Genomic DNA, 16,874 nt, shown 5'->3' on the forward strand with positions numbered 1-16,874 from the left:
AACACAGTGGCTCGCTGAATTTGTGACTTGCTGAGAATTTAGAAGCCCAGCTTATTTCTCGTTTGAAATTAGCGCAGGATTTCTCAATACAACTGGATGAAAGTACAGACATTTCAGATTGTGCATCCTTGCTAGTTTTAGTTAGGCATGTTTGGCACAATGAATTTGTTGAAGATTTGCTGTGCTACCTGATATTACCAACCCACACGACTGGCGCAGAGAATTTTGAAGCGTAGAATAGTTATGTGGTTGGAAAGTGCAGGCTTGACTGGGTTCATTACACAACCGATGGAGCAGCCAACATGACTGGGAAAAACAGCAGAGTTATAATAAGGATTAAGGAGGCAGCTGGTCAGGACATTGTTTGGAATCATTTTTTTATTCACCACAAGGCATCGGCATCGAAAGGAATTCCATCCGATCTTGAAGTGGTGTTGAAAGGAATTGTGAAAGTCGTGAATTTCATTAAACGCAATGCACTCAATACCAGACCTTTTGAGACTTTGTGTTCCAAACAATTATTATTCCACACACAAGTACGTTGGCTGTCAAGGGATCGGGTGCTAGTCAGAGTTTATGAACTGAGATATCAAATCCACGCTTTAGTCCTCAAGAAATCGTCCCCTCTGGCTGATTTATTTGCTGCTGAAACTTGGATGCTAGCTATGTCTTACCTTCCAGACATCTTTTCAATTTTAAATGAACTGAACTTCAAATTACAGGGAAAGGATGAAGATTTGTTTTTGGCACTGAAGAAATCGAAGCTTTCCAAAAGTCTTTGAAAGTTTGGCAATTGCGAGTGCAAAGCCAAAATTACTACATGTTCTCCACAATGCCATAACACATCGAAGAAAACAGTGTTAGTAAGGAAACTGCCAATGGACTGTCCAGCCTTATTCAGTCGCATCTGACTGCGCTGATCAACAATTTTTGTTCTTACTTCCCAGAGTTTAAGATTTTGAGAGCGAAGAGGTGGGTGAAAAATCCCTTTTGAGTTTGAGACCCCAGAATCAGTTCTTAACTTGCAGCTGACGACAAATGAAGAAACTGAACTTCTGCGCCTGAGCTGTGACAGCACATTAAAAACACGGCTCAAGTCAATGAGGCTGTCAGCATTCTGGAGTAGGTCTCCGAGGAGTATCCATAGCTGAGTAAAAGAAGCGTTTTGTTGCCTTTGCCCTTCACAACGACCTACATGTGCGAGGTTGGATTTTCCATCCTCACAAAGATGAAGACAGCACAAAGGAACTGCCTGAATCCTTCACCCGATTTGCGCATAACCCTCTCCTCCTGTGAACCTGATGGAAGTGAGATCATGAGGACCAAGAAGGCATTAAAGGGAAGAGAAAATGGTGAGCCGCGAAGGTCGAGACGACGTGGGTCGCAAAGGCCGGCTGGCATGGGTCATGAAGACCGGCCGGTGTGGGTCCTGAAGAATGGTCGGTTGGTAAAAATGGGTCCCGGGCAAAAAGAGTTTGAAAAGTACTGTTCTACAGCAAAAATGGAGCGGCAGCTGCACTGTACAACAGCAGCCAACAGCACGGGTTCAATTTCTGTACCGGCTGAGGTTATTCGTGAAGGCCCTGCCATCTCAACCTTGTCCCTTACCTGAGGTATAGTGATTCTCAAGTTAAATTACCACCAGTCAATTCTCCCCCTCAAAGAGGAAAGCAGCCTATGGTCATCTGGGACTATGGTGACTTTACTTATTTAATTGTACAACACGAGCATCCCAGTCCAGAGTGATCGGGAACACCGGTCTGGTTCTGGGTTACAGTATTTAAGGTCCCACCTATGAATCCCTGTTTAGCGAGCCATGGGAATTCGTACTCCATGAACCCCATGAGGAGACCAATTGACGATCGTGGGCATTATAACATGAATCATTGTCTGGATTTTGGAACCCTTGAAAAGGTAACTTTAAAAGGTCTTATCCATGCCAACTGAGTTTAAATCAAATGTTGACGGAAAAGATGGTGGCTGAGCCATGGTCTACCTTCAGAGAGGTAATATTTCAGCACTGTAAAGGTGCGTTCCTTAGCTAGACACCCTGGATGAAGGGAGAGATGGAGGTGAAGATGAAAAGGAAGAAGTACCCGCATGAAAGACGTCAGGTAGAAAATACAACGGAAAATCGGTCTGAATATTGAAGGACTGGGAAGAAATGAAAAAAATAATCAGCAAAGCAAGGTGGGTGCACGGAAAGAGACTAGCAGCCAACATTAAAGGAAATCCCAAGGTCTTCCATCAGCATAAAAATAATAAAAGGGTGGTAAAAGAGAGTGGACTGATTAGGAATTAAAAAGGAGACTTGCATGTGGAGGCAAGAGAAGTAGCAGAGGCATTAAACAAATAGTTTACATCTGTCTCTGCAAAGAAAGAAGATGCTACCCAGGCTGAGGTGAGAGAAGAGATAACTAGTCCACTCGAAGAATTTACAATTGAGAAAGAGGAGGTGTTGGGCTATCTGCACCTAAAATTGATACGGTACCAGGACCGGATGAGATGCATCCAAGGATACTGAAGGAGGTGAGAGTGGTAATTTCAGAGCCACTGGTGAGAATCTTCCAGTCTTCCGGTGGTACCGGACGATTGGAGAATTGTGAATGTTACACTCTTGTTCAAAAAGGGGTACCAAGATACAGCCTGCAATTACAGACCAGCAAGATTTACTTCAGTGGTAGGGAAATTTCTGGAAACTATCGTACAGGAAAACATCAATAGTTACCTAAACAGGTGCAGGATAATTCAGGAAGGTTAGCATGGATTCATTGAGGGAAAATCATGGTTAACTAACTTGCTGGGGATTTTTGAGGTAGTGATGGAGAAGGTTGATGATGGCAATGCTGTTAATGTGTATATGGATTTTCAAAAGGCATTTCACAATGCCGCACAACAGACTTGTGAACAAAGTTGTAGCTCACGGAATAAAAGGTAAGTAGGCACTTGGATAAGAAATTGGCTGAATGACAGGAAACAGAGTAGTGATAAATAGTTGTTTGAAATCGGAGGAAGGTTTGTGGTGGAGTTCCCCCAAGAGTCAGCGTTGGGACGTTTGCTCTTCCTGATTTATATTAATGATCTAGACTGGTCTGCAGGGCATTATTTCAAAATTTGAGGTTGATACAAAGATTGGAAGTATTGTCAACTGTGATGAGGATAGTCTTGAACTTCAGAAAGACATAGACATATTGGTGGATTGGGCAGATGGGCCAGATGAAGTTCAGTGCAGAGACGTGTGAGGTGATTCATTTTGGCAGGAAGCATGTGGAGAGATTGTACAAAATAAAAGGAGAAATTCTAAAGGAGGTGCAGGAGCAGAGGGACCTCTCTGTCTATCTACATAAATCATTGAAGGTGGCAGAACAGGTTGAGAGTGCAGTAAATAAAGCAGATGGTATCTTAGGTTTCATGAATAGGGGTATTGAGTACGAGAATAAGGAGGTAATATTGAATTTGTATGAGACACGAGTTAGACCTCATCTGGAAACTATGCCCAGTTATGTCACTCTTTCCCCTCTATCCTGCTGCACTTTTACCTGTAAGCCTTTCGGATGTGGGACCACAGATACTTAAGATATGCAGTTGAGTATTTGTGAGTAATTTTTGGACCATTTATTAAGAAGCAACTGTCTTGACCTGACAGTTAATCTAATTAATTAAATAGATGGAAAGGTTATATGACCCATGACAGTTGAGAGCGGTTTGCCGAATCTACAGGGTGTATGGACAGTGGGTAATTATTGTGTTGATCTCAGCATCTTGTGATGGCAGCATTCTGCTCTCTCTAGTCAATGTGTCAGAGAACCCTACCTTCCAACTTCCTCCTCCTCCTCCTTCCTCTGCTCCCTCCCAGCCCCTGCCCCCTCCCAGCCCCTGCCCCCTCCCATATCCTGCCCCCTCCCATATCCTGCCCCCTCCCAGCCCCTGCCCCCCCCCCCAGCCCCTGCCTCTCCCTGCCCCCTCCCAGCCCCTGCCCCCTCCCAGCCCCTGCCCCCTCCCAGCCCGTGCCCCCTCCCGGCCCCTACCCCCTGATCCTGAGCACTTGTTAAAATTCCCTTTTTCTGGGGGCTGGTAGCTTACCAACTGTCAATCTATTCAATCCCTTCTGATCAATGGATACAGAACAGGTACCCAAAATGTCAGGGTGGTTACCTACTCCCATGTTCATCACCCTGCTTGAGGTTGGCTGTTTCGTTTACATCATGCTGAGGGTTATTTCAAAGAACAAAGAACATTACAGCACAGGACCAGGCCCTGCGGCCCACCAAACCTGTACTGGTCAGTTCCTGGCCCTTTCTAAACATTTGCGTTGACAAAGGGAGTAGACAAAATGTCATTCTACCAATTTAGGAATATCAACATGGCAGCCTGAACCTGATATTTCGAAGGCATTGGATTGGGGAATGATCAGAAATTGCCTTTCCTGAGAGGAAATCAATGTGGTTTAACTAATCTCATCAAAAATTCTGTACTATGCAGAAAATACCAGTTTATTAAAGACCTCAACAGCCCTCCACCCTGTCACACTTACCCTCCACCCTGTCTCACTTACCCCTCCACACTGTCACACTTACCCTCCACCCTGTCTCACTTACCCCTCCACCCTGTCTCACTTACCCCTCCACCCTGTCTCACTTACCCCTCCACCCTGTCTCACTTACCCCTCCACCCTGTCTCACTTACCCCTCCACCCTGTCTCACTTACCCTCCACCCTGTCTCACTTACCCCTCCACCCTGTCTCACTTACCCCTCCACACTGTCACACTTACCCCTCCGCCCTGTCTCACTTACCCCTCCACCCTGCCGCACATACCCTCCACCCTGTCTCACTTACCCCTCCACCCTGTCTCACTTACCCCTTCACCCTGTCTCACTTACCCCTCCACCCTGTCTCACTTACCCCTCCACCCTGCCGCACATACCCTCCACCCTGTCTCACTTACCCCTCCACCCTGTCTCACTTACCCCTTCACCCTGTCTCACTTACCCCTCCACCCTGTCTCACTTACCCCTCCACCCTGCCGCACATACCCTCTACCCGGTCTCACGTACCCCTCCACCCTGTCTCACTTACCCCTCCACCCTGTCTCACTTACCCCTCCACCCTGTCTCACTTACCCCTCCACCCTGCCTCACTTACCCCTCCACCCTGCCGCGCATACCCTCCACCCGGTCTCACTTACCCCTCCACCCTGTCTCACTTACCCCTCCACCCTGCCTCACTTACCCCTCCACCCTGCCGCTCATACCCTCCACCCGGTCTCACTTACCCCTCCACCCTGCCTCACTTACCCCTCCACCCTGCCTCACTTACTCTTCCACCCTGTCTCACTTACCCCTCCACCCTGTCGCACTTACCCCTCCACCCTGTCTCACTTACCCCTCCACCCTGTCTCACTTACCCCTCCACCCTGTCTCACTTACCCCTCCACCCTGTCTCACTTACCCCTCCACCCTGTCTCACTTACCCCTCCACCCTGTCTCACTTACCCCTCCACGCTGTCTCAAGTACCCTCCACCCTGTCTCACTTACCCCTCCACGCTGTCTCAAGTACCCTCCACCCTGCCGCACTTACCCCTCCACCCTGCCGCACAAATCCTCCACCCTGCCGCACACACCCCTCCACCCTGCCGCACATACCCCTCCATCCTGTCGCACTTACCCCTCCACCCTGTCGCACTTACCCCTCCACCCTGTCGCACTTACCCCTCCACCCTGTCGCACTTACCCCTCCACCCTGTCGCACTTACCCCTCCACCCTGTCTCACTTACCCCTCCACCCTGTCTCACTTACCCCTCCACCCTGTCTCACTTACCCCTCCACGCTGTCTCAAGTACCCTCCACCCTGTCTCACTTACCCCTCCACGCTGTCTCAAGTACCCTCCACCCTGCCGCACATACCCTCCACCCTGCCGCACATACCCTCCACCCTGCCGCACATACCCTCCACCCTGCCGCACATACCCTCCACCCTGTCGCACACACCCCTCCACCCTGCCGCACATACCCTCCACCCTGCCGCACACACCCCTCCACCCTGCCGCACACACCCCTCCACCCTGCCGCACACACCCCTCCACCCTGCCGCACACACCCCTCCACCCTGCCTCACACACCCCTCCACCCTGCCGCACATACCCCTCCATCCTGCCGCACATACCCCTCCATCCTGTCGCACTTACCCCTCCACCCTGTCGCACTTGCCCCTCCACCCTGTCGCACCTACTCCTCCACCCTGTCGCACTTAACCCTCCCCCGTCGTACTTGGCCCAGAAAATGCCCACAGTTTAGGGATGAGTGGGAACATAGAACATAGAACATTACAGCGCAGTACAGGCTCTTCGGCCCTCGATATTGTGCCGACCTGTGAAACCACTCTAAAGCCCATGTACACTATTCCCTTATCATCCATATGTCTATCCAATGACCATTTGAATGCTCTTAGTGTTGGCGAGTCCACTACTGTTGCAGGCAGGGCATTCCACGCCCTTACTACTCTCTGAGTAAAGAACCTACCTCTGACATCTGTCCTATATCTATCTCCCCTCAATTTAAAGCTACGTCCCCTCGTGCTAGACATCACCATCCGAGGGAAAAGGCTCTCACTGTCCACCCTATCCAATCCTCTGATCATTTTGTATGCCTCAATTAAGTCACCTCTTAACCTTCTTCTCTCTAACAAAAACAGCCTCAAGTCCCTCAGCCTTCTCTCATAAGATCTTCCCTCCATACCAGGCAACATCCTGGTAAATCTCCTCTGCACCCTTTCCAATGTTGCCACATCCTTCCTATAATGCAGCAACCAGAATTGCACGCAATACTCCAAATGCGGCCGCACCAGAGTTTTGTACAACTGCAACATGACCTCATGGCTCCGAAACTCAATCCCTATACCATTAAAAGCTAACACACCGTACGCCTTCTTAACAATCCTCTCACCCTGGGTGGCAACTTTCAGGGATCCATGTACATGGACACCGAGATCTCTCTGCTCATCCACACTGCCAAGAATCTTAACATTAGCCCAGTACTCTGTCTTCCTGTTATTCCTTCCAAAATGAATCACCTCACACCTTTCTGCATTAAACTCCATTTGCCACCTCTCAGCCCCACCCTGAAGCTTATCTATGTCCCTCTGTAACTTGTAACATCCTTCCGCACTGTCCACAACTCCACCGACTTTAGTGTCATCCGCAAATTTACTCACCCATCCTTCTACGCCCTCCTCCAGGTCATTTATAAAAATGACAAACAGCAGTGGCCCCAAAACAGATCCTTGTGGTACACCACTAGTAACTGGACTCCAGTCTGAACATTCCCCATCAACCACCACCCTTTGTCTTCTTCCAGCTAGCCAATTTCTGATCCAACTGCTAAATCACCCTGAATCCCATGCCTCCGTATATTCTGCAGTAGCCTACCGTGGGGAACCTTATAAAACCCTTTACTGAAATCCAGATACACCACATCAACTACTTTACCCTCATCCACCTGTTTGGTCACCTTCTCAAAGAACTCAATAAGGTTTGTGAGGCACGACCTACCCTTCACAAAACCGTGTTGACTATCTCTAATCAAATTATTCCTTTCCAGATGATTATACATCCTATCTCTTATAAACCGTTCCAAGATTTTGCCCACAACAGAAGTAAGGCTCACTGGTCTATAGTTACTGGGGTTGTCTCTACTTCCCTTCTTGAACAAGGGGACAACATTTGCTATCCTCCAGTCTTCTGGCAGTATTCCTGTAGACAAAGATGACTTAAAGATCGAAGCCAAAGGCTCAGCAATCTCCTCCATAGCTTCCCAGAGAATCCTAGGATAAACCCCATCCGGCCCATGGGACTTATCTATTTTAACACTTTCCAGAATTGCTAACACCTCCTCCTTATGAACTTCAAGCCCTTCTAGTCTAGTAGCCTGAATCTCAGTATTCTCCTCGACAATACTATTTTTTTCCTATGTGAATACTGACGAAAAATATTAATTTAGCACCTCTCCTATCTCCTCGGACTCCACGCACAACTTCCCGCTACTGTCCTTGACTGGCCCTACTCTTACCCTAGTCATTCATTTATCCTGATATATCTATGGAAAGCTTTCGGGTTATCCTTGATCCTACTTGCCAAAGACTTCTCATGTCCCCTCCTGGCTCTTCTTAGCTCTCTCTTTAGGTCCTTCCTAGCTAACTTGTAGCTCTCGAGCGCCCTAACTGAACCTTTGTGTAATGATGTCTCATCTTTACATAAGCTTCCTTCTTCCTCTTGACAAGTGTTTCGACTGCTTTAGTAAACCACGGTTCCCTTGCTCGACCACTTCCTCCCTTCCTGACAGGTACATACTTATCAAGGACAGGCAGTAGCTGTTCCTTGAACAAGCTCCACATTTCCATTGTGCCCATCCCCTGCAGTTTTCCTCTCCATCCGATGCATCATCGATGAGGCAAGTCTTGCCTCATCGCATCATAATTGCCTTTCGCCCAGATATAACTCTTGCCCTGCGATATATACCTATCCCTTTCCATCACTAAAGTAAACGTAATCGAATTGTGGTCACTATCACCAAAGTGCTCACCTATCTCCAAATCTAACACCTGTCCTGGTTCATTACCCAATACCAAATCCAAAATGGCCTCGCCTCTCGTTGGCCTATCTACATACTGTGTCAGGAAACCCTCCTGCACACATTGGACAAAAACGGACCCATCTAAAGTACTCGAACTATAGCGTTTCCAGTCAATATTTGGAAAGTTAAAGTCCCCCATCACAACTACCCTGTTGCTTTCACTCTTATCCAGAAGCATCCTTGCAATCCTTTCCTTTACATCTCTGGAACTTTTCGGAGGCCTATAGAAAACCCCTAACAGGGTGACCTCTCTTTTCCTGTTTCTAACCTCAGCCCATACTACCTCAGTAGACGAGTCCTCATCAAACGTCCTTTCTGCCACCGTAATACTGTCCTTGACTAACAATGCCACCCCTCCCCCTCTTTTACCACCTTCCCTGAGCTTACTGAAATATCTAAACCCCAGCACCTGCAACAACCATTCCTGTCCCTGCTCTATCCATGTCTCCGAAATGGCCACAACATCGAAGTCCCAGGTACCAACCCATGCCGCAAGTTCACCCACCTTATTCCGGATGCTCCTGGCATTGAAGAAGACACACTTTAAATCACCCTGCCTGCCTGCCGGTACACTCCTGCAACTTTGAAACCTTACCGATGACCTCACTACTCTCAACCTCCTGTATACTGGAGCTACAATTCAGGTTCCCAAGCCCCTGCTGAACTAGTTTAAACCCTCCCGAAGTGCAGTAGCAAATTTCCCCCCCAGGATATTGGTACCCCTCTGGTCCAGGTGTAGACCATCCGTTTGTAGAGGTCTCACCGACCCCAGAATGAGCCCCAATTATCCAGAAATCTGAAACCCTCCCTCCTGCACCATCCCTGTAGCCACGTGTTCAACTCCTCTTTCTCCCTATTCCTCGTCTCGCTAGCACGTGGCACGGGTAACAACCCAGAGATAATAACTCTGTTTACCTAGATCTAAGTTTGCACCCTAGCTCCCTGAATTCCTGCCTTATATCCCTATCCCTTTTCATACCTATGTCGTTGATACCTATGTGGACCACGACTTGGGGCTGCTCCCCCTCCCCCTTAAGGATCCCGAAAACACGATCCGAGACATCACGGACCCTGGCACCTGGGAGGCAACACACCAACCGCACGAGTCTCTCTCGTTCCCACAGAATCTCCTATTTATTCCCCTAACTATGGAGTCTCCAATGACTAATGCTCTGCTCCTCTCCCCCCTGCCCTTCTGAGCAACAGGGACAGACTCTGTGCCAGAGACCTGTACCCCATGGCTTACCCCTGGTAAGTCCGCCCCCCCCCCCCTCCCCCCAACAGTATCCAAAGCAGTATACGTGTTACTAAGGGGAATGACCACAGGGGATCCCTGTACTGACTGCTTCCTCCCAGCCCCTCTCACCGTCACCCATCTATCTTTATTCTTCGGAGTAACTACATCCCTGAAGCTTCTATCTATGACCACCTCTGCCTCCCGAATGATCCGAAGTTCATCCAGCTCCAGTTCCCTAATGCGGTTTCTGAGGAGCTGGAGATGGGTGCACTTCCCACAGATGAAATCAGCAGGGACACTTGGCTCTTGTTCTGTTTCCTTCCTTGAGTTACACTGGGCATAACTCCAGCAGAAAGTCTAGACCTTTATGGCTTTTCAGTTTCATCTAATAAAGTTTGTGTTTAAAAAAAAAAAGTAGAATGGATGTTGTGTGAAAGACAGAAATTCTACTCAATTATGCAATCCTGTGCTGAGTAATGTGACAGATTACATGCTGATATTTCAGATCCCGCCAGTGCAGAAGAAAGACCTAATGTGATTGGCGTTCATCCAGATTTCCGAATGATTGTCCTGGCTAACAGGCCAGGATTTCCCTTTTTGGGTAACGATTTCTTTGGTGCTTTGGGTAAGTTATGTGACTCATCCGTTCGTTTAAAATTTCTTTAGTATGTGTGATTTAAAGGAACAGCCACACTTTGTTTTCTCAATGTATGTAGTCATTCAGATGGTAGTATCAGTTCTGGAAGCAGGAGTTATTTATTTTGTTTCCATTCACTTGTAAGCAATTTCTGTGCTTTTTATTTGGTTTTTAGTCTGATCTCATGAAACGTTAAAGGAGGCACCTTTTACAAATACCATCAAAGTGCAAAATGTGGAATTGTTTTAGAAGGTAACTTTTTCAAGAAATATGCTTCCTCCATCTTTTCAGGCAGTGCATTCCAGATCTGGATAACTTGCTGTGCAAAATTATTTCTCCTCATTACCCTGTTGGTTCTATTGCAAATTCTCTTAGACCTGTTTCCTGTCGTTACTGATTCTCCCACCAATATAAACTGTTTCTCTCGTTCTGCTCCATCAGAGCCCTTTATGATGTTCAACTCTTCAATTAAATTCCCTCTTTAAACTTTTTGTTATAAATAGGTCAATCTCAGCTTCTCCAGACTCTCCACATTAATGATTTCCCACATCCTTGGTATCACTCTGCTAAATCTCCTCTGTGCCCTCTTGAGGAGTTGACACACTTTCCAACATGCGGCACGGTGGCACAGTGGTTAGCACTGCTGCCTCACAACGCCAGGGAACCGGCTTCAATTCTGACCTTGGTTGACTATGCGGTGTTTGTGCGTTCTCCCCATGTCTGCGTAGAGAACAAATGGAATATTCAAAAATTTGCTGAAGACACAAAATTAGGTGAGAATAAAAGTTGTGAGGAAGATTCAAGGAGGCTTCAGGTGGACTTGAGCAGGGCCAGTGAGAGGGAAAGAATATAGCAGATGGAATGTAAGAGTGAAGTTAACCACTTTGGCAGCAAAAGCAGAAGACAGAATATTTTACACATGGTAAGAGTTTGACAAGTGTTGGTGGCTACAGGGACCTGGGTGTCTTGGTTCTTGACTCACTAAAAACCAGCATCCAGCTGCAACAATTAGGAAGGCAAATGGTATGTAGGCCTTTATCACGAGGGAATTTGATTACAGAAGTAAAGATATCTTAGTGCAAGTGTATAAAGCCTTGATGAGACTGCACATGGAGTATTGTGTACCGTTTTGATCTCCTTATCTAAGAAAAGGATACACTTTCCACAGAGTGAGTACAACAGAGATTCACCCCTGGGGTGGCACAGTTGTCTGAGGAGGAGAGATTGAGGAATAAAAACAGAAAATGCTGAATAAACTCAGCAGGTCTGGTAGCATCTGTGGAGAGAGTTAATATTTATTTCAAGTCTGTATGACCCTTCTGAAGAGCTGAAGAGGGATGGAAATGTGGTGGATTATATACTGGGGTGGGTGGTGGTGGTTGTGGGGGGGGGGGGGGGGGGGGGGGGGGGGGGGCGGTTGCTGTGGTGGAGAGATTGACAGAGAGGTTATGGACATTAGACAAACGGGTTGTTGTTCAGTTCAGTTTTGCTCCCACTGAGCAACTGACCTTTGCTCTTCTGTCAACACATTCTGCTATCCCACCTTTATCACAATTAACACTGTTCAGTCCCTGGTGGCACCATGTACAGCCCCTTTGTGTCATGTCCATGGCATCTTTGTCAATCTCTCCTCAGCTCTGACCAATCGTTGACTTTCCATTCTTCCCCACCCCCTTCTCCATCACATTTCTATCCTTTTTCAGTTCTGTAGAAGGGTCGTATGGACTCAAAACATTGACTTACCCCTTATTCTTAGGCTGTGACCCCTAGTTCTGGACGCCGCAACATTGGGAACATTCTTCCTGCATTTCACCTGTCCAGTCCCATCAGGATTTTATATGTTTCTGAGCAATCACCTCTCATTCTTCTAATTTCCAGTGAGTGCAAGCCCACTCAATCCAGTCTTTCTTCATATCTTAGTCCTGCCATTCTGGAAATTATTCCGGTGAACCTTTGCTGGAAACCCTCAGTAGCAAGAATGTCCTTCCTCAATCAAGATCAATGACTTAGTAAAGGGGGATAGTATAATATAATCCAAGTTTACTCAAGTGTAGTGGGAGGACACAAAGATGCTTTAAAGAGACGTTGATAGAAGGGGATTAAGACACTAAAAGATTTGTTTCTTAGGGGTCGATTTGCAGGACTGAAGTAGTTGGAAGCGAAGTATGGGTTGGAGCAGGGGAAAATGTTTAGATACATGCAGGTTGAAGATTTTGCCAGAAAGGAGATACAGAGCTTCCTGGGGGAGCCGGCCTTCACATTGCTGGAGGAGGTGCTGACGACAGGGGGACTGGAGAAGGGGGTAGGGTCAGCGGTTTATGGGACTATTTTGGAAGAGGAGAAGACACTACTGGAAGGGATCAAAGGAAAGTGGGAGGAAGAGTTGGGAGAGGATATGGAGAAGGGGTTCTAGTGTGAGGTGCTCTGGAGAGTGAATGCCTCCACCTCCTGCGCGAGGTTGGGGCTGATACAGCTGAAGGTTGTATACAGAGCACATCTCACGAGGGCGAGGATGAGCCGATTCTTTGAGGGAGTAGAAGATGTGTGTGAACGTTGCGGGTGGGGCCCCACTCATCACATTTATATGTTTTGGTCCTGTCCAAAGCTAGAGGATTACTGGAAGGAGGTTTTTAGGGTAATTTCTAAAGTGGTGCACGTGAAACTGGACCCGGGGAGGCCATATTCGGGGTGTCGGACCAGCCAGGGTTGGAAACGGGTGCGGAGGCAGATGTTGTAGCCTTCGCCTCGTTGATCGCCCGAAGGCGGATCCTGATAGGTTGATGAGCAACCTCTCCACCCTGTGCCCTGGCGTGGTGAGGGAACCTGTTGGAATTCTTGACTCGCGAGAAAGTTAAGTTTGAACTGAGGGGAAGGCCCTATTTGGGATGTCGGACTAGCCAGGGTTGGAAACGGGTGGGGAGGCAGATGTTGTAGCCTTCGTCTCGTTGATCGCCCGAAGGTGAATCCTGATGGGTTGGAAAGCAATCTCTCCAACCTGTGCCCTGGCGTGGCGGGGGAACCTGTTGGAATTCTTGACTCTTGAGAAGGTTAAGTTTGAACTGAGGGGAAGGATGGAGGGGTTCTACAATTCATGGACATTATTCATTATGCACTTTCAAGAACTGGATAACATCGAACATTAGTTGGGGGAGGGGGGGGATGGGTGGGAGGGTTGGGGGGAGGGGGGCGGTGTGTGTTAATGGTGACTATGGGTGATTCCTGATTCCTTTTTGTCATTTGTTTATGTGAACATGCTGGCTAATGTTTGGGGTTTGGTGGGAGGATGGGATTGTTATTGATATGGGGATTGACATATTTGTTACTGATTATTGTTTATTGTTGGGTGTAAATTTGGGAGAAAATGTGAAAAAGGAGAATAAAAAAAATTTTTTTTTTTAAAAAGAGATGTTGATAGGTTGATTAGGCAAGCACATAGCAGAATGAGTTTAATTTTGAGAAATGAGAAAACTTTGGTGGGAAGACTAGAAAAACAAAATGAGCACTTGAGACTTTACTCAGATTCTATCACCCTCACAAGTGTTCAGCATTGAAAACCAGATTTTGAGCGCCACACTCCCAGAGGATTTTAGTTCTGCCTGCCTCTTATACACTGCTCCATAAGCTGACTTTTTAAAAATAAACTTGAGTATCCAATTATATTTTTTTCCCAATTAAGGGGTAATTTTAGTGTGGCCACTCCACCTACCCTGCCCATCTTTTGGCTTGTGAGGGTGAGACCCATGCAGACACGGGGAGAATGTACAAACTCCAGGGCCGAGATCGAACCTGGGACCTCGTTGCCATGAGGCAGCAGCGCTACCTTGCTGCCCATAAAGTGACATAACTGGCTGCCTGAGACCTGCTTTCAACCAGCAGTATTTAAAGTTAGGTAGTTGTAACAAAATACCATTTTTTTTCCTTTCCATTTCCGCCAACGTGGTGAATTCAATAGTTTTAAGTATTGAGTGCAGTTGACATTGAGAAAGTATTTGATGGCAGTTAGTAGGTGTCTGTGCAAAGGAACTGATTTAATAACGGCAGGGCCCAGTTGTAAACTCAGGATGCCTCAGTAATTATTTTTATATATGCCTAATATGGACAACCTCAGTAACATTGTCTTAACTACCTACCCTAAATAAGTCCCATTCACCACTGTCAAAACAAAAAATATCAATATGGGTGGTAAAAACTACATATTGACTAACAGACCTCTTAGAACCATGAAGTCCTTACATAGAATATAGAACATTACAGCGCAGTACAGGCCCTTCGGCCCTCGATGTTGCGCCGACCTGGGAAACCACTCTAAAGCCCATCTACACTATTCCCTTATCATCCATATGTTTATCCAATGACCATTTAAATGCCCTTAAGGTTGGCGAGTCCACTACTGTTGCAGGCAGGGCATTCCACGCCCTTACTACTCTCTGAGTAAAGAACCTACCTCTGACATCTGTCCTATATCTATCTCCCCTCAATTTAAAGCTACGTCCCCTCGTGCTAGACATCACCATCCGAGGGAAAAGGCTCTCACTGTCCACCCTATCCAATCCTCTGATCATCTTGTATGCCTCAATTAAGTCACCTCTTAACCTTCTTCCCTCTAACGAAACCAGCCTCAAGTCCCTCAGCCTTTCCTCATACGATCTTCCCTCCATACCAGGCAACATTCTGGTAAATCTCCTCTGCACCCTTTCCAATGCTTCCAGCTAGCTTTGGCTCCCAAATTTTTTTTTCTCTAGTTCTCCCTCAGTTATTTCACCTTCTGACCTATTGCTCTGGTTCCCACACCCCACCACACTAGTTTAAATTTGGCTGTACAATTTTTAAAAATAAATTCCTTTCGTGTTCGTTAATGAAATCTGTGAAAGTGCATCTTTACACGAGCAGATGATGGTGATACACTTCTGTACTGTCTACCACATCAGATCAGCCAATATTTGCATTGCAGTGTTTCAAAGATCTTTTGTTAATTTGTAAAGAGGGCCACTTGATATTAGCATTGTAGGGATTTGAGGTTATAAAATGGTATCTATTGCTACAATGGATACAGTAGAATTGCCTGTAGCTCCTTGTGAATTTCTATTCAAGTAATCATCTCATGCCTTCTTGAATGCCTTGAATGAACCTGCTTCCAACACACTTCCAAGCAGTGCATTCCAGACCCCAAACACTTGTTGCAAGAAAACGTTTACAGAATAGCCACGGTATAAAATTAATGATATGAAATAATATATCAGTTTCGATATATTTCGATACTGCTTCGACAGTATGGTCCTGATGTCCCAGAGCAAGTTCTACAATAATAAGGGTCAGTTTTGGAGGTCGTTACCCCGGTGGGGAGCACGGTGAAATATTGGTGAAATATTGGAGCAGTTCAGTGGGCCAGAGCCCCAAGGAGCGAGACTTCACAGTGGGAGTAGTACCCTGTAAAATGATCGCTCAGAAATGAGGTTTGTACTGGCAGTTGTTACCTTTCAAACATGTGATGTATTACCTTCTTTTCTTCCTTTTTCAACAGGTGATATTTTTAGCTGCAATGCAGTTGACAATCCCAAACCCCACTCTGAACTGGCCATGCTTCGACAGTATGGTCCTGATGTCCCAGAGCAAGTTCTACAAAAGCTTGTCTCTGCCTTTGGCGAATTGAGAAATATGGCTGATCAAGGAACCATAACCTACCCTTATTCAACAAGGGAGGTTGTTAATATTGTAAAACATCTGCAGGTATGTGAGCTCAGGTATTCACTAAGGGAAGCAGTGGCGTAGTGGTATTGTCACTGAACTAGTAATCCAGAGACCCAGAGTAATACTCTGGAGGGACCTGGGTTCGAATCCCACCATGGCAGATGGTGAAATTTAAATTCAATAAAAATCTGGAATCAAAAGCCTTATGATGATCACTGTGAATTGTTGTAAAAACCTATCCAAGGAAGGAAATCTGTAGTGCTTACCTGGTCTGGGCCTACATGGGACTCCAGATCCACAGCAATGTGATTAACGCCCACCCCCCTCTGGAGTGGGTAATAAATGCTGGCCAGCCAGCGACACCCACATCCCATAACGAATATAAAAAAAGGAAACAGTTATCCAACCCTGAGACCGTTGTTTTATAACCCCATTGTTCCTCAGACTCGAAAACAGCCCACGAACCGTCATCCTTCAAATACCTTAACAGTCTTAATTGAAAAAGGCCTGGGCTGACACCCCAGTACAGTACCGAGAGAGCTGGAGGTGCTGTTTTTTTGGGTGAAACATTAAACTACTGGATACAACAGACCCCATGACTTTGTTTCGAGAAAATGCAGGGGAGTTAGCCCCCGTGTACTGGTCAATATTTATCCCTCAATTAAGCTTGAGAAAATCTGG

At 46.7% G+C, this 16,874-nt stretch overlaps 1 protein-coding gene across 1 annotated transcript in view; it reads left to right on the forward strand.

The window, feature by feature from the left end:
• The window catches only part of vwa8 (von Willebrand factor A domain containing 8), a 625,928-nt gene that overhangs the window by 366,039 nt on the left and 243,015 nt on the right, over positions 1-16,874 (forward strand). The window contains exons 24-25 of the mRNA XM_072514383.1: positions 10,374-10,493; positions 16,027-16,232. Coding sequence (XP_072370484.1) covers positions 10,374-10,493; positions 16,027-16,232 — 326 coding nt within the window. The remainder of the gene's footprint in view (positions 1-10,373; positions 10,494-16,026; positions 16,233-16,874) is intronic.

The sequence above is a fragment of the Scyliorhinus torazame genome, chromosome 8 (genome assembly GCF_047496885.1).
Source record: "Scyliorhinus torazame isolate Kashiwa2021f chromosome 8, sScyTor2.1, whole genome shotgun sequence".
Taxonomy (NCBI): domain Eukaryota; kingdom Metazoa; phylum Chordata; class Chondrichthyes; order Carcharhiniformes; family Scyliorhinidae; genus Scyliorhinus; species Scyliorhinus torazame.